The 26,017-nt window shown below is 47.9% G+C and overlaps 1 protein-coding gene across 2 annotated transcripts; it reads left to right on the forward strand.

Annotated features, from left to right (window-relative positions):
• The first annotated feature begins 9,743 nt into the window (after positions 1–9,743).
• Positions 9,744–24,038, forward strand: DMRTB1 (DMRT like family B with proline rich C-terminal 1). 2 transcript variants are annotated; one of them, XM_006025797.3, is made up of 4 exons: positions 9,744–10,213; positions 12,090–12,322; positions 16,601–16,756; positions 22,865–24,038. In XM_006025797.3, exons 1-4 carry the CDS (start codon positions 9,787–9,789, stop codon positions 23,027–23,029), a joined length of 981 nt encoding a protein of 326 aa, XP_006025859.1. In that variant the 5' UTR covers positions 9,744–9,786; the 3' UTR covers positions 23,030–24,038. The 2 variants fall into 2 exon arrangements, with proteins under 2 accessions (XP_006025859.1, XP_006025860.1); XM_006025798.2 differs by having other exon boundaries at positions 16,601–16,748.
• Positions 24,039–26,017: the final 1,979 nt, after the last annotated feature.

Here is a 26,017-nt window from a genome sequence, read left to right on the forward strand (position 1 = left end):
GATTGCCGGCCGCCTCAATCGGTGCTCTGGATGAGGGGGGGTGCTGCCGTCACCCTCTCCCGGACCCCCGAGATCCAGCTGCCCCTGCCCACCCAGGCCACTGGGCTGGGACGAGGTGCCGTGGCTGTTGCTCCCCCCTGGGCTGCAGAGTGCAGAGAAGAAGACGCCCCATCGCCAGGCAGGGGTGGCCATGCTGCTATCGCTCGCGGGCCAGCACCACCCTGGGCACCAGGACATCCCTGGGGTGCGGAGATCCCTGCTGCGTGTCTCTGTGGTCCTTGCCCTCCGGACAAGCTCCTTCCAACTGCCAGTTCCCCAGCGGGATTCCACCGCTGCTAGCACACGGCCCCGTAGCGCCGGCCCCATGACGAGAGTGAAACCGTACTACCTCGATGGCCCTGGACGGGTTGGGCGGGAGGGTCCTGGTCTAGGCAGGAGCACCTTGTGATGGGGAAGACGTGGGGAAACTTGAGACGTGGGGGAATTAGAGGGAAGGAATGAGAGGAAGCTCAAGTGGGGCAAAGCCAGTCGGCCAAACGGCCATGAGACTATGAGAAGGGTACGGGGAAACTGAAAGGGGCAATGCAAGCAGAAAGGCATGCAGGGGGATTATACACGTTAAGTGATGCATATTCAGCAGAGATGTACATAAGAGGGGAAAGCCCCTCCAAGTTCCTGAAGCGTAGCAGTGGGCAACATGGTGAAATGCTTAAGATGCCTATTATACATTAAGAAGTGGCTTATCTTGCTGGGAGGGATCTGACCCCAGCTGGCTTCCTGCCCCTGGGGCAGGGGGCTGGACCCGATGATCTTGCGAGGTCTTGTCCAGCCCTAATTTCTATGAATCTATGAAATCTATGTGAGAGACAGCTCCCAGCCACTCCAGCTGTGAATCCAGTAGCCAGGCCCAAGGAATTAACAGGTCTGAGGGCATGGTCAGACGTGACAGGTCCTACCAGGATGCTCCTACTTGCCAGACAGAAGGTAGTGGTCAGTTGTAGCCATAGTTTCCTAGTATCATAATGCTTAGGGTCAGAAGGGACCTAAACAGATCATCAGGTCTGACCCCCTGCCCTGGGCAGGAACAGGTGCCGTGGCCATATCACCCCAGCCAAATCTCTGTCCAGCCTCCGCTTAAAGACCCCCAAGGTAGGAGAGAGCACCACCTCCCTTGGGAGCCCGTTCCAGAGCCTGGCAGCCCTAACTGTAAAGTAATGTCCTTTCTGAAGCACCCCGTGACCTTACCTGTTTTTCATAATTCATCATGCAGCGCGTTGTGCCTTTAATAACATCCTTTAAGTACACCAACCCCACAGATGTTGCTGGATTGACTACTTCGGTACAGTGGTGAAAGCAGGAATCCCTTACCTCTGCTTGGTATGCTAGTTAAGATCATAAGCTTCCCTTGTGCAGCAGAAATCCTTCAACAGAGGAGTGCCATGCACATGATCAGAGGGCAGGAGAACAGGCCTTATGAAGAGAGGCTGCAAGACATGGGACTCTTCAGCCTGGAGAAGTGCAGGCTCAGGGGTGACCTGGTAGCGGCCTATAAGTGCATCAGGGGTGTGCATCAGGATCTGGGGGAACATCTGTACACCAGAGCACCCCAGTGGATGACAATGTCCAATGGTCACAAACTCCTGCAAGACTGTTTTACGCTGGACATAAGGAAAAACTTCTTTACTGTCCAAGCCCTGGAATAGACTCCCTCCAGAGGTGGTGCAAGCACCTACTCTGGACTAAGAAACATTTGGATGTTTATCTTTCTGGGATCCTGTGACCCCAGCTGACTTTCTGCCCCTGGGGCAGGGGGCTGAACCCGATGATCTCGCGAGGTCCCTTCCAGCCCTAATGTCTATGACATTTATGAAACTTTTGAAGGTTTTCACAGATGTTTGAATCCATAAAAATCTGAAAATGCATCTGAAATCTGTGATCCACTTTTGTGGCCAGGGTTAATTTAAAGCGGCTCGGAAACTGCCCTAAAATGCACGCGATGAAGAATCAGTCTCTATGAATCAAAGGCTCTAAGTATTTTTAGAAGAGCTACTCTTGTCTTCAGAGAAGCATGTTGCATCCATAAAGTGTGGGGGTGTCAGCAAAGGCAAATTGCTGTGGACTAGTTTTGCGAGGCGGTCGGATAACACAGCAGAAAGTGACTGAGACCATTGCATGCGGGACACTAAATAGCTTGCAGGTGGCAATAACTTCTCATTGCTTCTGACCTTGTACTTCATTTCTTTATTTTAAATATGCATATGCAAGGCCGGGGGAGAAATGGAGCATGAGCGTAAGAGCTTTTCAGGAAGATAGGTTACATTTGTGCACTAGATGCGTGAAGAGTGTTGCTGCTGGGCATCTAGTTCATTTGTCCCTGCTGCTGCACCGAGAGGGAGAAAGGGCACGCGCACAACAGAGAACCGAGGATTATTGAAGCTGCCCAAAGCACTCGTGCTTCTGAGGGGTCTTCAAGCAGAATGACTGCTGGAGACAGCCCTGCTGCAGAGGAGAATGAGAGAGATGTGCCCACAGGAGTCCCAGCTGTGTGGATCACGCTCGCCAGCAGCACGACCGTCACAAAGGGCAGTTGGGTCCCACGGTTCTTGGGGGCTAGGTACAAACCCTCCAAAAGCCCGAGCCGGCGTGGGTCTAAGTTACATGGTTTTCTGTAAGTGGTGCAGTTTAGCTCGGTAGCGAACACAACACACAATCGCCCTTCGGTGGGGGCATATCTTAGACTCGGTTCTGCCATGTTACCAGTCTACACATGCCAAATTTCTGTTCTGTTATGAGCATAGACCAGTTTCCAATCACTTCTACCAGTAAAAGTATAATGTCAGTACTTGGCTGGGGTGTTTGTGACATGAGTTTGTAGCTTTGTTTTCTAGAGATGGTCAAGCTAACCTGCTCTGAAACACAGTCAGGTTTTCTTTTTTCTTTTTTTTGCAAGTTTTAAGATAATAATTCATGGTCTCATGCCTTATTCTTCTGTGCAGCACCTTATTTTTCATGTACTTCTGTCAACTGTGATGCATTAGATTGTGGTATTATGACAACGCACAAATCTCTCTCTCCCTCTTGCTATCGGTCGGGTAGCAGCTCTGATTATATCTCTTGGCTCTTTAATACCCTTGTAACTTCTGTAAGTCCCAGGTGGCCTGCTTTCTAGTACTGTGAATCTCTCTCTGTCTCCCCCCATCTCTCTATGCTGAGGAAGGCTTGCTGGCAGGTGGATCCATTCTGTCTTCGGTATCTAGTTATTTTGTTTTTGCAGTTTCCACGTCATGCTCAGGGACTTTGTAGCTGCAGAATCCAGCTCAAGGGCATACTTCATTGTTACAAAGATGGAAACAAGCAACTCATCCTTGCTTCAGAGGGAAATCAATCTGCGGTGGTGGCGGAGCCCTGATTACCCACTTTCTTCTTCGCTGTTATTATTTTTACATTTGTAGATACCCCCCTCCAATGAAAAATAACAGGAAAAAATAAATCAACAGCTACAAATCAACTGGAAAATATCTGTCGCGGTTCTCCAAAGGCAGTGTTTTATAGTGGCGACATAAAAAAGAAAAGGAGGTCTCTTGAGCTGGATTCCTGCAGCGCGTACTCAACTCAGCTGAAGTTATTTGGGCTGAAACTTTGCTTTTCATTTAGGAGTAGAAAATGGATGGTAGAGAGGAAAAACTCCTAGGGACATCAAGTCTGTCCTCCTCTCAGATTGTTTCCTGCAGCATATCTTGGAGGAGCTTTTTCTAGCTTATTATTATATGCATCGAGAAGACGGGGTGGTAAAAGGGTGTCTGACAATTAATAGGAAGGGCTAAGTGAGGGGCGTGAAGGTTTTCTGGTTGCTTGGCCATTTCATGCTTCTAGCTGGTGGGCCAATATTTGTGAAGAGGTCAGAAGAGTGGAAGTAAGGAGGCGTGGGGCACGCAGCGGTGCTGATGTTCCCAGCTGGAATCCTGCCTGCAGCAAGCACGTTTGATGCTCATCGAGGTCTTGCAGCTACCTGCCCACCGACCCATGCACAGCATTGCTCTGGGTTTGCTGACACTTACAGAGGCAAAAAGGTCCTAAGCAAAGATGATGCTAAATCGTCAGCCTTCCATACGCTGCAAGTGCTGCATAAAGTCCCTTCTTGCCAGTTGGGAGCATTTGTAATCTATTTTACATTATTCTTTTCTAATGAAAAATGACAAGAACTATAGCTGAGAGGAAGGAGAACGAGGACTCCGCATTAAAAATGTGTTTATTCCTCAAGGCTGAAAGCTGATTGACAGGCGACTCATTGTTATCCTACCACATCCGGTAGCCAGCTGGGCCTGGAGAGCTTTGCACTGGGGCACCCTGGCTGAGGCAGGGTGGGATTAAACTTGAAGGTCATGGTGGGAGAGTTTCTTCAAGTTTTTTATGTCTCTTTATATCAGTGCTTCCATGTGATGCTTGGGAACGGCTCTCAGCTGATGTAAACAGTGGTTCCCAAACTTGGACAGATTATGCACCACCAGTTTAAAATGATACAATCTTAAGTACCACCAGCAAACGTTTCAGTTCATCCTTAAGTACCACCAGCGCATTGTTGTCATATAAAGTAATTATAATACATCTGTCAACACGTACCACTGACAGGCGGTCTGCGTACCACTGGTGGGAACCGGAGAACTAGAACAATTTTTCTCGAATGCATGGCGCTACTTCAACCTCCGCCTGCAAAGGATCTTTCCCACAGTCCCATGTGTGTGACCCCAAAGCAGGGGGGTTGGGCTCGATGATCTTTCGAGGCCTCTTCGGCCCTTCATTTCTATGATTTGCATATTAAAGAGTTATGTTAAGAGGTTTTATATCAGCGACCAGCAAAACTGGGAGATTCTGTACTCTGAAGATATTGCAAAGCACTTTATTATTTGTATCCATTGTTTATGAATTTGGATTCATCCCTGAAAGGTCTGTCTAGGTACAGGCCAGGACTTTATGGAGTGAGGGAGTTTATGGAGCTGTTTCCATACAACTGTTAGCAGTTACAAACCCACATCTCATACAGTAGCTCATCAACAGGCAAATCTAAGCACCAAGCAGTGTAAGGATTGATGCCTATGGAGTTGTATGGAAAGAACAAAAAAAGACTTGACCCAACATGATAATTGTAATGAATTACCATCTTAGTCTTGGGGAGAGTGCAAGAATAGTTAATGTGTCTTGCTGCAGTGTTAAAGGCAGGAGCACAAGCCTTGCTCGCAGCTGCCCCAGGTCTAAATGGATACCTGCTGTTTTGAGCTGGGCAGACAGAGGCAGCAGGACTCGGGGTGCTAGCCATGGTTCCCGCACTATGGGAATGGACCTTGTAGGCTCTGGTAGGCCGTGGCTGCGTCTACACGAGACACTGACTGTGCAGTAGCTCATCACTACTGTGCAGTACAGTAGCTCGTTACTACTGTGAAGTGATGCTGTGTGGCATGAAGCGTGATGCAACGCTACTGCGCAGTAGTAATGAGATACTGTGCAGTCAGCATCACCAAAAAGCTGTTTGGGGACCAGGGCCAGATTAACCCTTTAGTGGCCCCTAGGCAAACAAAATCCTGGGTCCCGGGCCAGCCAAGACCCCTCTCCCCACCCCAGCGCTGCCATCTGCGGGGAGTAACAACCACGCAGTCAGCATCTCATGTAGACGCGGCCCAAGCAGCAACAGATGAACACAGATGAGCAGGAGTATAAGGAAGCAATGAGACAGGGATGAGTTGGGGTTAGAAAGGCCTTTTGAACAATTTTTGAATTTTGGTTGATATTATGAAATTGTCACAATAAAAGTCAGTGTTTCACTGAATGCAGCTGTGTAAAAATACCCACCAAGGCCTGGGAGGGTAGAGTCACCTCCCTGCCAGACTAGGGAAAAGGGCTGGTTGTTCAGTCTGAATGGGTGGCTCTGTGACAGGTCTCTGGTGGGTGTCCACCTCAACTGCATGGCTAAATGGAGCACTCGGAAGCTGGGACTTTGCTGGTGATCTCTTTCTATCCCGAACACGCTAATAAATGACATACAGTAAAGACCGACAGCCTAATTAGAACAGCTAGTTCGACCTGCAGATGCCAGGACCTGATGTTCGAAATAAACTGACCAGACAGAATAGAGTGTGTTGAAGCCTCGGAGAGAGCGCAATGACCATTAGTTGTACAGACCATACATTTGGTGACCATATTATTTTTAAGCAAACCCGGGACGCTGGGTTTCAAGTGAAGGAAGAACACCCCCTCTCCCCCTCCAAGTCAGTGGCACTGCTGCAGGCAGAGACAGAGGCAGGCGGGCAGGAGCGTGGGGTGCAGTCTGGCAGGAACGGCATGGTGCTTCTGGCAGGTGGGTGAGCGGGCACCGCTGCTGCTATGCAGGTGCAAGGCATGTTGACCAGAGCAGTTGCCACCCTGCCCACATATACCCGGCCTGGCTCCACTTTGGCAGTGGCTGGAGGCAGGGGCTGGGCTGGGCATCACTGCAGTCTGCCTGCCTTGCTCCCAGTGTCTGCCTGCCCACCTGGCACACCATGCCGCTCCACTGCCCTGCACCCTGTGTCGCCTGCCTCTGCCTAGGTGGCCGATTCCAGGACTTTTGTTTGAATTTTCACCAACTGGCTTGGACTGGCCTATGAAATCTGGGACTGTCCCGGCCAAACTGGGACGTATGGTCACCCGTACAGGAAGAAGCTGGACTTCCCTTGGCTACGTTCTAGAGCCGAAGTTAGCAGGCTACTGTAAATTACAGAGACAGGTGAACCTGACCTGACAAACTATTTTGCAAACTATTTTATTACAAAATGCTACCTGCATATAGATAATGCGATACTTCTTCTATATTTCACCCAAGATATTGGAGTAAATTTAAAAACCAATTCTGGAGAAAATAGATTCCTTATTGCATTTAATTGTGCTTTAAAAGTGAACAAAGGAATGGTGTCATAGACTTTAAGCCAGAACAACTTCCTTTATTCACAGGGAATCAAGATTTCTTTTGATAAATTGTGCACATCTGCTCTGCTGAGCAATCTTAATGCTGTGCGATAGGGCAGCTAACTAAAATTTATATATAAAAGAAGAGCAGACTGGGAATAGCAGCATTTCTCAAACTGCCTGCAGAAGTATTCATCTCACTAGTGAAATAAAAACTCATGTCTTTAAAGAAAGCCAGTCTAGACAAGTTAGAGACAAATGATATGGAAGGTATAATAATTCCTGCATACTACGATGACAAATGTTCACAACCAAATGCAGGTACCTTTCAAAAGTAGGGATCATTTATGCAGAAACTATCAGTGTCCACAGTTGCTGTTTTGGTCCTGAGAGACAAGAATAAAAAACAATATATGCTTGCTTAAAGGTCCTCAATATTAATATGATGTGGCTCTGGGACAAAATTTACTATAACAAATGCATATAACTCACCTACGCTGTGTCTGATGGAATATGAATGGATTAGGCATCTCAGGGAAGATATAACAACCTTTAGCTAGAAGGATGTTGTTTATCTGATTTAATTTTATAGATAAATATGCAAGTGCATGCTACATCTAGCAACGACATTGGGAGATGTCATTTGGAATCTGCCAACAACTTACATTTAATAGAGAGTATAGTTAGTTTTTAGAGTGGCTGAAGAAGTATTCTCCATCTTGCTAAGGCCCTGAGTCAAAATAGCAGCAATTCAGGACATTGTGAGCTTTAAGTCTAACTGAACTCAAGTCAACCACTTGTGTCAGGTACTTTCCTGCCTTGAGGCCTACGGATAAAAACTTTCAAAAGTGACTAAGTGACTTTGGTGAGGTGAGATTTTCAAAGGCTTTTGAGCACCTAAAATAAAAATTGAATAGTGCTGGAATCAATGAGAGTTAGGATACTTTGAGGATTTGAACATGGGACTTTGGTCAAAGCGATGACCTTTGGAAGCCGAGCGCCCCCGAAAGCCAATGGTACCCACACGCCAAAGTTACACAGGAATTTTCCAAAATCTTGTCCTAAGTAGCTGAGTTTCAAGTCAACAGTTCTGATTAAGATCTGACCCCGTATGGCCTGCCTACACTATGCAGAGGGCCTCCTCCACTGGAGGGGATTTTTCAACATGACTTTAAAGCAAGGCCAGTTGATCATTAATGTACTCTTGAAACAGCTGAGATAAGTACTTCAGCTTGTCCCTTGTTTCCCTGGAAATGGATGAAAAATTAGCCAACTGTTTTGCAGTTAAAGATTGTTTCATTCTGAACAGGTTTCTTTTCACGGGGGGAAAGTACGGGCTTCAGATCAGTCTGAAGGCCAAAATCATGGGACCTGTCTCTAGAGCAGGGGTGGGCAAAATGCAGCCCAGGAGCCGGATGCGGCCCGCCGGGTCATTCTATCCGGCCTGCGGGGCCCCTAAAAATTTTAGAAAATTAATATTTATCTGCCCTGAGCTGCCTGTCATGTGGCCCTCGATGGCTTGCCAAAACTCAATAAGCAGCCCTCTGCCCAAAATAATTGCTGGACCCTGATCTAGAGCCTCCCTAGGGCTCTTGAGAGCACTCCTTCAGCAGCAAACCCAGAAATCAGGTAGTAATGTCATGCCAAGGGTTTTGTTTCCCAGATTTTGAAGCTCCACCACCTTGTTTTTGAGTTGAATGCATCCAGAGCAGGGTTGAGTGGATGGAAGGAGCTTCTTATCAGCTTTCTCAAGAGCCCTGGGAAGGTGGTACCGACAAACCCAAATTACCCCTTATCTTTGGGAGGGGAAGAAAATCTGCAGTATCATTCCTTACACTGCTTGGTGCTCAGATTTGCCTGTTGATGAGCTACTGTATAAGATGTGGGTTTGTAACTGCTAACAGTAACAAATAACACAGGGCATTTTATAAGAAATATGGAAACAGGTGCATTGGCTTGCACCTTGTATAAAGGATTTGGGGAAAGAGAGCTACTTGGAGGAATGAGGTGTGCCTTCTGGCCTGACTGTAAACATGGGGTTCAGTTGAACATTTGGAAGAACTGAATAAAGAAGCAGTCATTTTGGGCTGACACGGTGACAATCTCCTTCTTACCCAATAAAAGTTGAAATTTGAAACAAAGTGGAACTGAAATCATTCAAGGTAGTACAATTTCTTACAAAGGATGATAGAAGCCATGGGCAGTAGATGACCAAAACAGGAGAGTGCAGCTTAGATGCAGCATAAAAAGGCTCTGCTTGCATGAAAAAAAAGGTGTAAATCAGGTGTGCTTCTACTCGATCTACGCATGCAAACGCGGGGCACGGGCACACAAAGGGTTAGAGGCCATGTTTTTGCAGACTTGGCTGTGCCTACTTTCTGGTCAAAGCCATGCAGCCTTTTCTTTTACGATCATGCAACCGCATGGGAAAGGGACAATATTCGACAAGTGCCTTGTGCAGCCCCCAGCAAGAGCATTGCCCACCGCTCCCCACCTAGCTCTTGGAAAGTGGAGGGCTCTGTCTGAGAGTGGATCAGGGCCTTTGTAGTAGCGCTGGCCCAGCCACCATACAAATGTGCAGGATTTCCTTGCTCCAGAGCAAGGCTGTCTCTTGCAAGCCCTTGCAGCATTGCTCCTCCCGCTCCTGCTGACAATCCCCCCTAGCCCCCCAAGCACAGAGTTGCTGGACTCAAACGAGCTCCTCCTCTCCCCATGCACAAGGCCTAGCAGCCTCACTTGCTACATTGTATAGCTGTGGGTACAAGAGAGATCTGTCCCAACCTGCCTTGTACATCAGCTCCCAGCTCTGGCTGCGCCTGGCTGTCAGGTGCCTGCCTGGCTGGAAGTGCCATGGAGGCCGAGGATGCGCTGGCAGCTGAGAAGGCAGCTCTGCGAACCCCGAAGTGCTCCCGCTGCCGAAACCACGGCTTCGTGGTGCCCGTGAAAGGCCACGCGGGCCACTGCCGCTGGAAGCTGTGCCCTTGCGAGAAATGCGCGCTCATCACGGAGCGTCAGAAGATCATGGCAGCCCAGAAGGCGTTGCGGAGGCAGGGCCCAGATCCCCTGCCCGGGGTGGTGTCGCTACCTGCACCCTGCACCCCAGGCCATGGCGAAGGACGGGGGACGCCTGCTGTCAGCTCCAGCGCCTCCGATCAGAGCAGCCACGCGGTCGGGCACGAGGGAGCCAAGGCTGTCCCAGGACCAGGCAGCAGCAGCAGCAGAACGGTGACCCGCAGGGCACTAGACGCTCCTGGCTCCCCGCCCTTTGGGGACTTCGGTAGGGACCGGCGCAGCACTGGGGTATCTGTCCCATTAGCCTCTACTGTAGATGGCTCGCTTCAGCCTATCCATCTCCATTTCCTTTTGTCTGTCTGTGCGTCACTCAGCATCTGTCTGTACATCTGTCCGTGGCGGCTGTCTGATCAGCATCTGTCCAGCTACCTTTTCCACCTGTCTAGGGAGACAGAAGTCAACCTGGCCTCCCATGGCCCAGTGCCCTGAGCTGTTCCCCACTTGGGATGTGCTTGGTGCAAAACCTTGGTTTTGCAGTTTCTGAGCTGCATCCCTGAACTTTGCAGGAACAATCTCAGGCAGCTCTTGTGGTCGTTTCATTGTTTCAAAGCTGAATTCAGGCTTGTGTTCCCTGTTTAGGAGGGAAAGGAGGCGGTGGGGTGGGGTGGGGGGAGCACAGCCCTCAGTATCCAGGACAGCACCTTTTGATTGCTCTTCTGAGCTGTTACTGACTTTAAATATGCACGCATCCTGTCCAGCACAAAGCCATATGCCCCCCTGCCCAGCGCTTGCAAATGAATGGGGAAGCTCAGTGGGAGGCAGCTGGGCTTGGTTGCTGCAATAAGGGCTAGGCTCAGCTGGAATAATTTGGTGTAAAGTTTATTTCGTATTTACGTATAGGACAAGAGCTGCAGAAGGGGGTCAGACTCGATGATCTATTGAGGTCTCTTCCGACCCTAACATCTATGAATCTATGAAATGTCGTGGTGGTTTCATCTGTTGCCTCTCAGATTGTTTCTGGCAATCTGGTCTTGGGCATGTGATTCCTAAGCAGGGTGTCACAGCACGCTGGGGTGCCTTGGGAGCCTTTCAAGGGTGCCACGGGATGCCACACAAGGGTAGCACTATTAGGTGCACAAACACGATTCATCAACTAGACCCAGAGCTTGCAAATAAAAATCAGTAGTGTTAAAACCATTCTGACTTGCTGTGGTCTTTCTGAGTTCGTTGCAATGGAAGAATTGCTCTGCTGTTTTTCTGTAGGCGAGAAAGCATTAAAAGCTAAGAGCTGGCATTTTCTGAGGGGTGCCTTGAGTCGAGGAAGGTTGAGAACCCTGGGTTAGACTCATTCCTTACTGAAACCCCAGACTAGGAGTTGGCCGGGCCCTCAGACAATAGCAATCAAGAAGACAAAGATAGACCATATGCTTTGGCAGATCCAGAGGAAAGGGAGGTTAACAGTATCAGCTGATCTGCCAGTGAATGTTTCTTTCTTCTTTTATTTTAATTTGCATGAGCCTCACCAGACTAGTGAATCTCTAGGAGCAATTTCTACGGATGGGGCTAAGCTGCAGACAGCCTCGCTGTAAATGAGTCTCCACCTCTGTCAGAAAGATCACTTGTGAGGGGTCTGTTTTAAATGATAATAAAAGGGAACTGACTCTCCAAAAATTAACCCTATAGCAATGACAGATAGCATCAGGCACTTCGTTCCCCTGCATTGGCTTAAGTAATTAGTGTTGTTGGTGTGCAAGTCTTCGAGGGGATGATATTTCAGTTGCTGCCACTGGAAATTGAGCTGTCTTCATGCTTGCTACAGCAGCACTTCCAGGTGGAGGTTCTGCAGGCAGGAGTTTGCTGGCAGTTTGCTTCCGGATGCACGTGGCAGAAGAGAATCCATTTACTCTTTCTTTGTTACCTGGTTCACCTCCTTATTTTCAGCCTTTCTAATTTCCCAGTACTAAGTGTCAAAAAAAACATCCAAAATGATTAGCAGCTGCATGTAAAACCAACCGGCCAGGCTCGGTGCACCGTTACACTGGCTAAGAATAGAATCGGGCATCGTGAGTCTTTAGTATTTGGATTTATTGTGATTTTTTTGGTGTGTTTATTTTGACTTTTCCTTCCTGGTTGTTTCACAGCCTACCCAGCTCTGCCTCCAGAGTGCCTGGTTAGCCCAGAATTCCTCGAGCGAGAGCCTCCGAAAGTGTACCCGGGGTATTCGGGTATGTACCCGTACCACCCATTCCCCATGGGCTTTGCCATCAATCAGCCCAGCTGCAGGGGCGTACCAGCATCTGCAGGGATCCCCCTCCACCGAGGTTACAGACATGCTCCCAGCAGCCACGTACCAGCAAGCGCAGCTTCTCTGTCGGTAAGGAGTGATTTTTTTTTTTAAACTGCTGCTGAATATATTGCTCCTTTGCTGTTGGATGCAATCTTGCTGTTAAAGTAACCATGAAACGTTACCCTGGCTACGAGTTTCTTCAAACAGCAGCTTGATATATTAAGTGGAAGGAAGCATGACACATACTAGTGCTAAAGGTCTCGCTCCAATCCAGAAAAATCAGAAGTATTGTGACCGGAGGGTCCAGATCTTGCATGTGCTCTGAGCACCCGGCTCCTATTGTCCGAAAAGACATTTCTGGATGGAGGGGCATTGTAGGAAAAGGTTTCTTAGGGAAAATTGCCACTGAAGTGTGGCTTTCTGTCAGTGTAGCTGGCAACCAAAATGCCTGTAGTGACGCCTCTTTGGCTTCCCCAGTGAAATATCCAAGACAGAGCTGACGTCCAGAGCTGATGACTGCAGAAGTTCAGAGACTAACTTCCAAGGGAAGTGGTGCTGGCTCCTACCCTGGGGGTCTTTAAGAGGAGGCTTGATAATTACCTAGCTGGGATCATATAAGCTCAAACCTACCTGGGATCATATGAGCCCAGTATTCATTCCTGTCCAGGGCAAGCGGTCAGACTTGATGATCTACTTAGGTCCCTTCCGACCCTACATATATGAAACTATGAAGAGACAGGAGGATCCAGACTGGGGCAGTAAGGAGTGGACCCAGATGGGAAGAAGGCGGGTTGGGAGAAGGCAGTGCAAGGCTTTTATGATTCCCTGCTGCTGCAAAGCCCCAGGGGGCTATGATATTAAGAAGAGCAATTGGGGGCAGCTTCATGGCTGTTTTTTTGTGGGTCTTGATTTCCCGCTGTAGCAGCAGAGAAAGAGCAGTGCACATAGCTTGGCCTGTGTCACTGCAGCACACGAGAGATGGGTCTGACCCTAAAACTGCAGGTCACTGTTTTACTGTTCCTCCGAATTGCCGCATATATGATATGTTAGGACACAAATGGCAGAAGTGTCCATTGAAAGAGACACTGCCGAACAACTGAGGCCATTCGGTTGCTATTTTTTTAATTAAAAAAAAAAAAAGATTTTGCAAATTAACAGAATGTGTTTGTGAATCTTAAAAGGAGATTTAAAGAAAACTGTTTTCCTTGCATTTAAATAAAATGCCATCTCTCTCCAAGGTAGCAAAGCTAAACATGCAGCAGGATGCTAGGGGCAGGAGTGGGAAATGTCAGTATTTAGCAATAGCAGTCGGCAAGCACTTAACATCCGTGCAAGTAAAATGGAGTCCGTTGTTGTGCTGGTCCCAAGTCAGAGAATTGCTAAAAGGGAAACCCAGAACATAAATGATGAAAAGTAAATGTTTTCCTTCACCACTTTAAATACAGTAGTCCAGATAATGTTCATAACACAGGCCCTCAGAACAATAATACATTAATGGAATAGGAACAGTTAGCTCTTACGTAGAGCGTGTTTGCTCAGTAGCTCTCAAAGCACTTTACAAAGCGGCTCAGCAGCATTTACCCATCATCTTTTCATAAGTACCATCATATAATATAAAATTGTCTGTACTAATTTTTTCCATTTTACTGTCATTCCTGCATCAGGTCCTTCAAAGAGAGCTTACCTTCAATCCCTGCCAAGCCTGAAAATCCTGTTTGTGTGTCAGACTAGGGGGTCCTGTTAGACTAGAGTGAGACATTGCAGTGTGAGATAAATCCAGGCAGCAGTTGTAGGTCAGTGTGATGAGCCCGCTCTTTTGTGAGCCTGCTGAACTTTTCTCTTCTGCTCTCGGGCATTGGAAATATAGCAGCCAGAACTTTCCTGTGGAAAGTTTCTACCAAATAGAAAAAAAGAAAAGAAAACTGTTATATCTTGTGGTTCCACAGTAGTGGGGAGATCAGACTAGCAGAGAGAACATCACACAGCTTATATAAATGGTAACTTTATAGTTTTGAATGGAAACCAAAACTGAAAGTAAAACATGGGGCGCAGACAGAAGAGCAGCTCCCCGTTGCAGCTCGTGGCACTTTGCAGGAAGCGCTATGAGTTGCAGTGTTCCCGCCGACCCAACAGAAGTTCACTGGTGGGTCTGGGAGTTGGGGGTTCCAGTGAGCCCGCAGCCCAGTCTCCGTAGCAACGCCACTCACCCCTCCCAGCCTGGATGCTGTTTTCCAAATGGGAGGGGAGGAAGGGAGCAAATGGATCTTGTTTTGGGGGTCCTCAGCCGGAGCTGGAGGGTGGGGTGGGTGGATTGGAGCCCTTCCCACCTCGGGGTGGGCTCCAAGCCACCTCCCTCACCCTCCAGCATTGGCTGAAAACACCTCAGACCAAACTCCATCTGCCCTTTCCCCCCCTCCCATTGTGAAAGCAGCAACAGGATGGGAGCTCCGCAGACACAAGTTACAGAACACGCGCTGTTTTGGAGTGTGTTCATCTGCACTCTCATTGCATGAGGATTCAGATTTTCATGAGATCGGGCCCTTTTAAAGTGGTCTGCAGCTGTACACTTCTGTTTGGTCACGTCTGTAGAGCGCTTTCTGGGGCCAGATCAGGCAAAAATTGTCACTTCTGTCTGTGCCTGTGGTGTCTAAGGAAGCACAAAGCCTAACCACGTTTAAAGAAATGGTACCATATTTAATGACAAATGTACAGCACATCACAAAATCCATCTAAAATTTCCATGGAAACTTGGCCAGAGTTCCAAAATGGAACATTTTAGAACTTTTTGATTTGGAAATGTCGCTGTGGTGCCTTACGCTCTTCTATTTTCCCTCTCCTTTGTAGGCTAAATTTTCGAAGGTAAGGGGAAGGCCGGGCATGATGGTTAATAAAGTCCAACTTGGGGGGCCTGGTCGATGAAGGAGAGTGCGGACAGAGGGACACTTCCAGTTGTTAGTGTGGCTGGGGAGGGGCCATTCTTAATGTGTCAACTTCAAGGATTTTGATAAAAACACGTGCTCATGGAAGTGAGAATCTGGCAGCACTGTCTGGAGACTAGCAAACTAATACCCAAATAATTGAGAATTTTACATATTATAGTTCAGCATGTCAGTGTGACTCCTTGGTAGTAAGCACCCGTGGCATTTGTTAACTGTACAAGGGCCAAATCATTAACAGTGGGGCAGATCTTGAAGTTTTCAACTCAGGCACTCAGATACTTTGTTGGCAGATATGGATGGTGTAAATCGTGAGGCCAGCAGCCTAGCCTCTTCTTGACTTTAGTGGTGCCTGAGTTACGATTTCTAGATTTCCCTGGAATAGGGATTTAATAGTGAAAAATCTAGCAAAAGAAAGCAATTACCATGTCACACATCCACCCGTGAAGTCAGTTCTGGCCTCTCCTTTGCCTAAGATGTGATCGAGAGCAACATGATAGAATTTGCTTGACAAATTTCAGAAACTCTAATGATAGAAATTAGGGCTTTCAGATAATTCAAGACAAGCACAGGAACTAACAGCAGGTCACATCAAGTGCAAAGCATAGTATAATATTACTAGCCAATTGCCTGTCAAGAATGGCGGAGCGGGGGGCAGGAAGCTGGCGGGGATGGAGGCCTGGGCCGCCCCCCTCCTGGTCCCGCTCCCTCTTCCCTCCTGCTGCTTGGGGTGCGGGCCTGCTCCCCCCCTCCCCGCTGCAGAGGTGGGGGGACGGGAGGAGTGGGCTGCTTTGCTGGACCGGGCTGGGCCCACTGTCCCCCACTGCGGCAGACTGGCTCCCCCCTCCCCCCTCTTTTCACACCTTCTTTGGGTCAGGGTCCTTGGCCCCACTCCTCCCCTCCTCCTGCCACTGCTGTTCCCCTGCTCAGGCCCACTCTCAGGCCTCACCCCCCACTTCCACCCACTTTGTTGTCGCTGCCTCCAGGGAACAAGGCGCTGGCCTCGGCCCTCTCCCCCACCCCCAGTTCCGTCCCCTGTGTCCTCATCATCATGGTGATGGGCTGCCACCTGTCAGAATGCTTCTTCGTGCCCTGATTGGCTGTTTATCAGCCAATCAGAGCGCAAATAAAGAGTTAGGCACAGACAGACAGACGTAGGCTTTGATAATATTAGGATCCATGCCAGCATCGTGCAAGACGCACTTCTTGTGTCTCAGGTCCAGCACCTAGTTGCACGGCTCGTGACTCAGAAATGACAAGGCCAGGGGTCGTGAACCAAACATTTCTAAATACAGCGTCACAAACCAATGGCTGTGACGTGGCCTTGATGCCCTCAGGAGCAGTGCAAGCCGGGACAGAGTCTGGCCTTTGATTTGGCGGGTGAGACTCCATCTGCACTGAAGGAGCTTCGTTTGGTATGTTTGTGCAGATCCCAGATGCAGGGGGAGATTTCCGACAAGGTTACTACGCTCCGCTTCCTCAGTTTATACCGCCGGGCTTCCTGCCGGGGATTCACTATATTCCATCACCGCCCTTTCCGCTCGGCGTGCTGCCTGAAGCATCCAAGGACGCAGCTGGTAAGAAGGTGTGAGATGAGTGATCTCATGCAGGAGCCATGACAGATCTTGGTAAAATGGATGATGTCTTTATCTCATTAAGGTGTAAACCTCCAACAAAAGTGTGTACCTATGGTGATTTCACTTTGGTTGGTATATATTGTGTACTGTCTCTATAATATAGTTTATGTTAATGTTTATACAGCTGTTGCTCCATTACTAACCATGCAAAAGCCCATTAAAGTCAACAGGAGTATTGTATCTGGAGGGACAGTAGAATTGGATCTTTATTGTGTATTAAAACTTTCCAGGTGGCCCTTATTTGCATGCATGCTATACCAGTTTCATGTTGCCTTCATCTTGTAGTGGAAAATAATTTACAGGAAATGTGACAACAGAATCGGTGAGAAATTTTTAGCCAAAGAGGAGTTTAGTTAGAATATACTGATGTATTCAGCCTAAATTGTTTGACCCAAATTATCTTGATTTCAGAGACCCCCTGCTGAAGCAAAGGTGGGAGGGTCCCCATGGCACGCTACACGGGACCTCAGTGTTTCAAGAGTATGAAGCTCTGGGGAAGCCAGCCATGTTGGGCACCTATATACGTGCAGCGAGGCTGCTCCGTCACGCTGTATTACAGATATACAGTCACTATGGATGTATATCTGCCTTCTCTCAAACGTGGGATATAAGTTATGACAATAACTGAAAATGAAAGGTAAAATATTATTTATACCAGAAATATATAATAGCGCATCTAGTGTTACCATATTTCCAGGCCCAAAAAAGAGGACACCTGTCACCGGGGAGGAGGGCAGAGGGAATATGATGGTGGCAGGCAGTGACATGCCCCTGCCCATTCTGTTGCCCCTCACTGACAAGCCACCCCCCACCAGCCCTGCTGCTCCCCCTCGCTCCGGACCCACTGACCCCAGTCTGCCAGTGCCCCTCACTCCCAAACAGCAGTACCCTGCCCCCCACCCCTTGCTGGTGTCCCTCACTCCTGACCCACAGCCCCCTGGTGCTGCCAGTATCCTGCACACCCAACCCACAGTCACCCGTCCCATCCCCCATATCCCTCACTCCTAATCTAACCCCCTGGCCCCCTGCAGGTCCCCCTCATTCCTGACCCGCAGACCCCTGCCCCGCTCCCAGCCCTGCCGGTGCCCCTTACTCCAGACCTGGAGCCCCTGCCCCCCTGCCAGCCCTGCCAGTGCCCCTCACTCCTGACCTGCAGACCCCTGCCCCCCCAGCCCTGCTGCCCAAGCAGCTCCTGCATTGCTCACGCACACGCTTTCTCTCTCTCTCTCTCTCTCTCTCTCTGTTTACCTGGCTTGCTGGAGCCCGTGCGGGGAGCGCCGGACCCCCAACAGCCAGTCACATTGCCTGCTGCTCCCAGCCCCAAGCAGCCAGCCCAAGAGAGCAGAAAACCTGGACATTTGCTCTTATTTTAAAAACTGACCTGGACACAGTGCAGGGGTCCAAAAAACAGGACATGTCTGGGACATATGGTAACCCTAAGTGCCTCTTGATTAATTGAGTCTGCTGGAGCATGGTAGTTACTCCGCTTCAGCAGACTCCAGGGTCTTGTGTATCAGCATCCCCATGCTGAAAAATGGTGGCAGAAGCACTTTAACTAAAGCACATTTGACGAGCTGGGACGCTGATACATGTGGCTGATACATGAGACTTGGAGCTGCTGTAATTAAAGTGCCCCTCAACCCCCAGAGCACGTCTATAAATGCCTGTTGTGCCAGAGTTTCCAGGCATCTGAACAGCCTGGAGCCCCAACTCTAACCAGGGCTTGATTCCTAGCTCTGCAGTGAGGAACTTGGAAATCCAGTCAAACCCGATGCTGATGAGGCCTTTCAGGATGAGGTTGCCTAACAGAGCCTAGCCTCAGGACTTGGAAGTCATGTGTGAATTTTAGGAGTGGGTGGCTCCAGGACATCCCCATTTCAGGAAGCAGGCAGCCCAGGGAGCCAACTGGTGGGAAGTCTGGAAGTCCAGAGGTGTCTGCAGGTCTCTTGGGAACCTTAGCAACTGCTCCATTAAATTGAAACTATTGTTAGTCTCAACACAACGGGTGAAGATCCTGGCAGGGAAAATTTAATTTCAAAATGTTCTATATTGATGTTCCCAAAACTTTTGTTCAGAATTTCTGGGTCACCGGAAAAGTAAAGCAATGTGCTTTTCTCCAGAATAGAACACAAACTAACTTTTAAAAAATGTATAAATGTATTTCAAAACAGAAATCTTGCATTTTAGCTGGCTGTAAAAAAAAATCATCACCTGCCCAGGTTATGGAAGCAGTATTTTAGACAAAAGGACTCAATCCCCACACTATTATATATTTCCTATAAGGATAATGTTTTACCTTTCATTTTTCAGTCACTGTCATAACTTATATCCCATGTTTGGAAGATGGCAGATATATGTTCACAGTGATTGTGTATGTGTAACTAGTTTGACAAATTGAAATATAGCCATTTGTGACCACAAGAGGGAAGAAACGCTCAGAGAATGAACCACTAGTACCAGCAAAATGAATGCCCTTGCTTATGCAAAATTGCTGGTGAAAATACTTATATACATACTGATTATTTCTCTCTTATGAGGCAAATACACGAATGTGATCAAATGCCTTGTCCTTGTGATGGACAGTTTACAAATAATCTGCCTTTCACACATCTTGGGAGAGTTCTGTCTCTCCTGAATTATGCAGAGCAAACTAAAGAGTGCATTAGCCTCATTGAATCAATGGGGATTGTGCTTATCATAGTTTCTTTACTGGAAACACCATCGTAATTTCATTTGTATCAATAAGCAGAAATGATGATGTCCTGAAAGAGTGGATTTTGGACCTAAGTTTTCTGTGGGATCGGGGATGACTGAATTAGATATTCCAGTTCAGGTTTGTTGTAAAGACAGGTGAGATCAGGTCTAGAATTAAATCTTCCTAGAGTGCAAGGATACTATTGGACCCAGGGACTGACCTTAGAATTGGGATTCCTTGTCTAGTCCTGTCCCGTTGTAAATTAGGAGCGAGACCCCATGAGTTTCGCTGCAGGGGCAACTTTCTCCCTGCTGCCTCCGTTGTGAGCTCTGCCGTGACACTGGCTGCGGCACTTGCAGCGTGGACAGCGTGGGGGCAATGTTCTCCCTGCTGCCCCGCTGCCACCATTGCAAACCTTGTCAGCCACGGGCCAGCAGCAGGGGGTGCAGCCCTGTGGCTGGGAGTCCCTCAGTTGATGGGGCTCCTAGCCACAGTGGGGAGCACCTGGCCACACGTTCAATTAATGGCATAGATAGAACAAGTGGCAAAGTTATTACACATTTTTTGTGGAGTAACTTTGCAGTTTCTTGCTTGTTTTATCACACCATTAATTGCTTGGACATGTAGCTGGGTCACAACTTAAGGTGTATTTCCCTGGGTAATCATGCCTTAAGTGTAACGTGTAGAGGGGGACTCTAACACACCTGAGCTAGTGACAGACATTACACATAAACCGGTTTAAGTGATCAGAAACCGGTTTAAACCTGTAATAGAATAAGCAGTGCACATCAACCAGTTTCAAAATGTCCGAAACTGGTTTAAGATAGACCTGGATGAATGCAGGGGATGGGACTTAACTGATTTAGGGGGGAGACGAGGGAAGAGCCCCTGTCCACAGCCCCGGTCCTGGTCCCTGGTGTGCGAGGGTTCCCCCCGTGTGAGTCACTGACATGCAGGTGGGAGCAGTCCCTCCAGCCCAGGGCCAGCCTTGATCCCCATGCTTCAGTGGGGGTTCCCCTGTCCTGGGCAGGTTTCCTTGAGCCCTACCGCTGTGCCCGGGGGGCCTGCATGGTTCGGTCCCAGCTTTTAGCCCCATTCCTGCAGGTGCAGGGGGGCACAGTCCTTCCAGCCTGGGGCCAAGCTGGTGCCCTGCATCAGCCCACATGGGGGGATCCCTGCCCGGGGCAGGGTTTTCGAGCCCTGCCACTGGTACAGAGGGGGAATTCCCCACTCCCACCCCTTAGTCCCACCCCCACAAGCATGCAGGGGTGGGGAAGCGAGCCAGGGCTGGACTGCACTGGGGGGGGGAAGGGGGAACTCCCCCTCTGCACTGGCAGCAGGGCCCCGGGACCTTGCCCAGGGCAGGGATCCCCTACTGAGGTGCGGGGGGTCCCCCCATATCAGCTGATGTCCACTGCCAGGGGCCCTGGTTGCAGGGACCATGCTGCTCGCACCTGTGAGGGTGGGGCTAAACCGGTGCCAGACCATGCGGAGGGAGGAATTCCCCCTCTGGCAGGGCTAGGGGGACCCTGCCCGGGGTGGGAAACAAACCACTGCTTGGCGTGGCGTGGGGATGCCTGCTGCTGACTGGGCTGGAGGGACGGTTCCCGTCTGTGGGGCACAATCAGGCACTCGGCTGCATTCGGGTGCCCTCAGCAGTGGCCACCAGGCAGGGAGGCGTGCTTTAGCGCCCTTGGCTTCTGGCCTGGGCCGCTTCAGGCATCTGGCTGCCTTTCAGGATTCAAATGTGAATGTCTGTTCACGTCATTATTGGTTCAATCTATGCAGCTTAGAGAAACCTGTGAAGATTGAATCGATTCAGCCTCGGGCTTTTTGACTGTCCGTACTTAGCCCCTGAAGTCAGCGGGACTCAGGAAACTGTTCCTGACAGCAATATCTGATTGTAGGAACAGGACTTTTTGGTATCGATATAAAAGGGTCAGTGCTTTTCCTTTCAATACAAGAGAGCGAGGGTGAACTGGACTAGTGATAGAGGAAATCAGGGCATATTTTTGTATGTGTTATGTTTAGCATTTCAATAGGAGATACAGAAGTATGGTAATATGATAAGGTAATGTAAATCTAGACATCTTTGATACCATTTCAAGCATGTTGCTCCTGTTTCAAGTCTGGGGAAAGGATAATAAATATTGAGGAAAGAAAGTAAAAAAACCCTGATAAATATTATTGCGGACAGGTCCAGTGCAATCTTGCTGTGGTTTTTTTTTTAGAAGAAAACGAAGTCAAACCAACCAAGTTGACATTGCTAGATCTACTGGATTCAGATCAAAACAAGGAAGTCAGGGTACTGAAAGACTTTGATGGAGTCCCCTACCATCTATCAAATTGAAGCTTCTTAATTCATTAGGATTTTATTTGCTGATTTGCACTTAAAAACTCCCTCATTTCCTCAACTGCTTGTCTAGTTTGATAGATAGTTTAGGGAAAATTGGTATACAAAATGCCAGCAGAAAGAAACCATGGTGGGAAAGGATATGTTTTTGAACCTCTGCCTTGATGGAAATCCAAGGCAGCTAACAACTCAGAGCTGAAAAGTTTTCCACGGTTGCAGGAACAACAGAGATTTGATTTTGTAGCTGAATGATTTTTGGATTCGTTTCCAGTTAGGATGATAAAGGTGACTTAAAATCTACACGTTAGATGCTGCTGTAATATTCCACTTCATAATTTTTGTAGAAAGGTCATAGACATCCTTTTGATGTAACAAATACCACATGGTAAGTCTTGCTACGTGCAATGGTGCCAGTTCACCACCAGTTGTAACCGAGAGCAGAACATGGTGGTGGGGTTATTTTTCGCTGAAAGAGCGAGGTATTGAAAAAAGACTCCTCTTATGTGTGGATATGAGGGAGCTTTAAAGTGGATAACAGCACGTACAATCTTGATGAATTAAGGAGCTCCAGTTTGATGGGTGCTTGGTGGACTTGGTCAAAGCTTTTGCACCTTTGGCATCCTTAAATGTGCATGATGGTGGACAGGCAACATGGCTTGCTCTAGGTAAAGTCACAAAGACATTGCCTTTTAATCCTTATTTTCATATGGCCTTAACTTTCCAAACTACTTGGCATGGATGCAATAAGTGCATTTTGCCATTTTAAAAAATTCTTGCTTTGCTTCCTTAGCCAGGGCTGGGGCAAGATTAGCTGCTGTTTGAAACCCAAAGTGTGACTTCAGCAACCTTAGTCCTCAGAAAGGCCAAGCAGCTTTGACTACTTGGAGAAAAGACTGGGCTGGAGTAACAAGGGTCATCTTGCATGGGCAGTCACAACTAAGGTTGTCATGAATGGGATTGTATTTGTTTGGAAACTCAAGAACCTCATATCTTGCTTTTGTGTCCTAGCTGCCTTCCCCGATAGCCAGGAATCCGGAGCGATCTGCGAGTGCAGCCAGCCATCTTCTCAGGAGGAAACGGACGGAGATCATACCGTGTACTCCAAACATTAAATGCTCCAGGGAACAGCTGGGTAGCACCCATCACACTCTTCCTGACAGGGAAGATCATTAGTTAATTGTGGGCTAGATTAGAAGAGGGGAATTCACCTATTTTATAGTCGCATTAGGACTACTAGCATCACTGCTCCGGCTCCATTACAGCTGCCATTGTTCTACCCGGTGTGTCTCACCAGCACACCAACCAGCAGAGCTTTTTTCGTGTTGCAGCAAATTAGTGCCTCCTAGGACAAGAGGAGAGCAGTGGAGAATTGCAGCTCTCAAAGTTGGAGTTCTTCCCTGAGCTTTCTCTTGCTATTTGATGTCTCGTGGTGGACCTGAGTACAGTAGGCCCAGTCTTGTCCTTGCACGGTCCAGGCAGCATTCAAATTCTCCATCGTTTGAAGGTCTCTTACAAAGACAAGCTTGTTCTCGGTGTTGTGGAGCAGTTCAGCCATGGGACTTAGAACAGGAAAATCAGGGGAAGGGACATTTGCTGACAGATGTGCGCAACTTTGTTGAGACACTGGAGTTCAGGGACTTAGATGTAAGAGAAGTACTTGGTTTAGGACATTTGTCTATGAGGGCTTGGAGGAAAATTGGAAAGAGGGGGTCTCTTTTTGTTCTTGATAGACATCTAGTGTCCCCTCAGCACTGGGCCCAGCTGTCTTGAAGAGGCACCCTCTCTTTAAATTGTGAATGTGTTGCAAAATTGGAGCACCCTGGGCACCGTGCACATCTGTTCCAGGCTGTATAACCCCAAATAATCAAAGCTGAATACCAAAGTTGATTTTTAAGGCGCATGGGCCAGCAGTCCAACATACATAAATTAGAAATTTCTTTTGAGCTATAGAAGAAATTAGTGGATGTGCTGTAACTGGAGCAGAACACCAGTGTTGATCATAAGCAACCTCAGTAGAACACACTGTCGTATGAGGACAATAATATTCGAATACTACTGGAAAAAAAAGCATTTCTCTTGCTATATTGACTTAAGAAAATGTTTTTGTGTTAAGTAAATCAGTTGTTAATGTTTGCATAATTGTTTGTGTATAAGTAAAACAAGGTGCATTAAATGAGAACATTAAAATTTACATTTTGATTTGATCTTTAAATGTTGAAGCTTGTGTAATTTATCCAGGCCACTTCAAAACATTTCTCAGAACAATTCGATATAGCACCCCAGCCCGGAAAGTGATTTTGACTTCAAGATTATTACTTCAGTAGTTTCTGAATGCTATTTTAGAAGTGGAAGAATAAGGCAAGGTGAACACACTTCACTGTTTCTTATGTTTGGTATGAATATTAGCAATATTTTGCTGAGCTGAAGAATTAAAGAAGCTAAATTCCAGTTCAAACTCATTTCATTTTGAAAAGCGGGGTAAATTATCAGGTCAAATGGTTTTGCATTATGGTGGTGGACAACACCTGCCCAGGGTGTTTGGGGAGTGAAAGATGGAGACTGTATACTTTAGATTGCCAAGGGAAGGTAAAAAAATAATTTACAAAGTTTATATTGGAGACTAACTTGCTGTAGTGCACAATTTGAACCAGATTTGCAACGCATCTCAGCCCTGAGTCTCTCCCATCAAAAACAATGGAAGCCGCCCTAACATACATGACTGATGTTGAGCAGTATTTTAAGTGACTTTAATTTACCAGACTTATTCTCCCTGTTGCATTTATCTCTTTAAAACTCCAGCGAAAGGAAGACTCCAGCACACTCTTTTCAATGACTGCAAACAGTCACTACTGCTTGTGTCAGAATCTGCCTCCAGGTGGGCAAAACACACTCCTTGTTTTCATTTTCTGCTGCTGTTTTCTTTCCATTTGTAAGTGTTTGGGGACTTTTACTTGGGTTGTTTAGGTCCTGACCTTGTGTCCCAGTGGGATTTTCCTCATTGCATCACTTTTGGCAACCCTTACTTTTAGCCCCCAATGGCTCGTGGCTACATACCCCGTTGGTTTGATTGTACATCCCTGGCCATGATAGACAAAAGAGACGTGATGAAACTTTAGAGTGTGTTTACTCCTGCTCTGACATCAGTTGAAGCTAATAGGAAGCATTGATTTGACTCTGATAGATGTGAAACATTTTTATATCCTGCTAATATAAATGCAGCAGAGAGGAACAAGTAGGTAAACACACCACGCGACCACCCAGTTCTCTGCCTGGCCACGACAAGTGTGCTGCTGGCCACAATTGGGGAAACTTTCAACTCATGCCAGATCCCAGTGATCCAGCCTCGACTGCTCAAAACTCTGCTTGAAACGACTGGCCTGCAGTTTCCATTGATATCAGTTGAAAATGCATCTCTATTTGAGAACAAACTTCGGCACAATTCTGTACACTGGATATACTGTATTTTTAGGATTATAAGTCAGCCTTATTTTCCTCAAAAAGAATGCTAGGAATCATACTTGGCTTATGCAGAGGGTTGACTTTTTAGGCCCCTGACAATTAGGCTGTAATCATGGCTTTTTTTCCCCCCGTTTTTGGTGGATTCTCTCAGAAACGCTGAATATGTGAGTTTAGAATAGGGGTTGGCAACCGTTTAAAGTAGTTATAATCATGGACTACTGATGCCCTTGCTGCTACAGGCCACTGATTGCTTCAACAGTTCTCCCTTCCATAGACCCCATTCCCCTGCTGCCACCCCTGCCATGTGCCACCGCTTCCGCCATGCACCCCAATGCATTCCTGTCCCCAACACCTATCCCCAGTGGGAGCGGGGAGGGGCGAATTTGACTCCAGCTATAAGCAGCATCTGGTGTAGGAGGCAAGAGAGAGCAGCAAGGATGGGTGCAGAGGTGGATGCTCTGGAGGGGGTCAGTGACATGGTGCAGGGCAGGGAAAGGGGACAGGGCAGGCCAAGCTGCCACTGATCCCCTCCTTGCTACTTCGCAGGCCAGATAAGGCCATGGTTCCTAGGTTGCAGACCCCTGGTTTAGAATATCCTCATATTCAGGGAACCAGCTGTTTTTCCTAAAATTGAAGCTTGAAATGGGAGCTTGACTTGTATACAGAGTTAACAGGATCAGAACAAATATGGCATCAGAAGTC

The sequence above is a fragment of the Alligator sinensis genome, unplaced genomic scaffold (assembly GCF_000455745.1).
Source record: "Alligator sinensis unplaced genomic scaffold, ASM45574v1 scaffold172_1, whole genome shotgun sequence".
NCBI lineage: Eukaryota > Metazoa > Chordata > Crocodylia > Alligatoridae > Alligator > Alligator sinensis.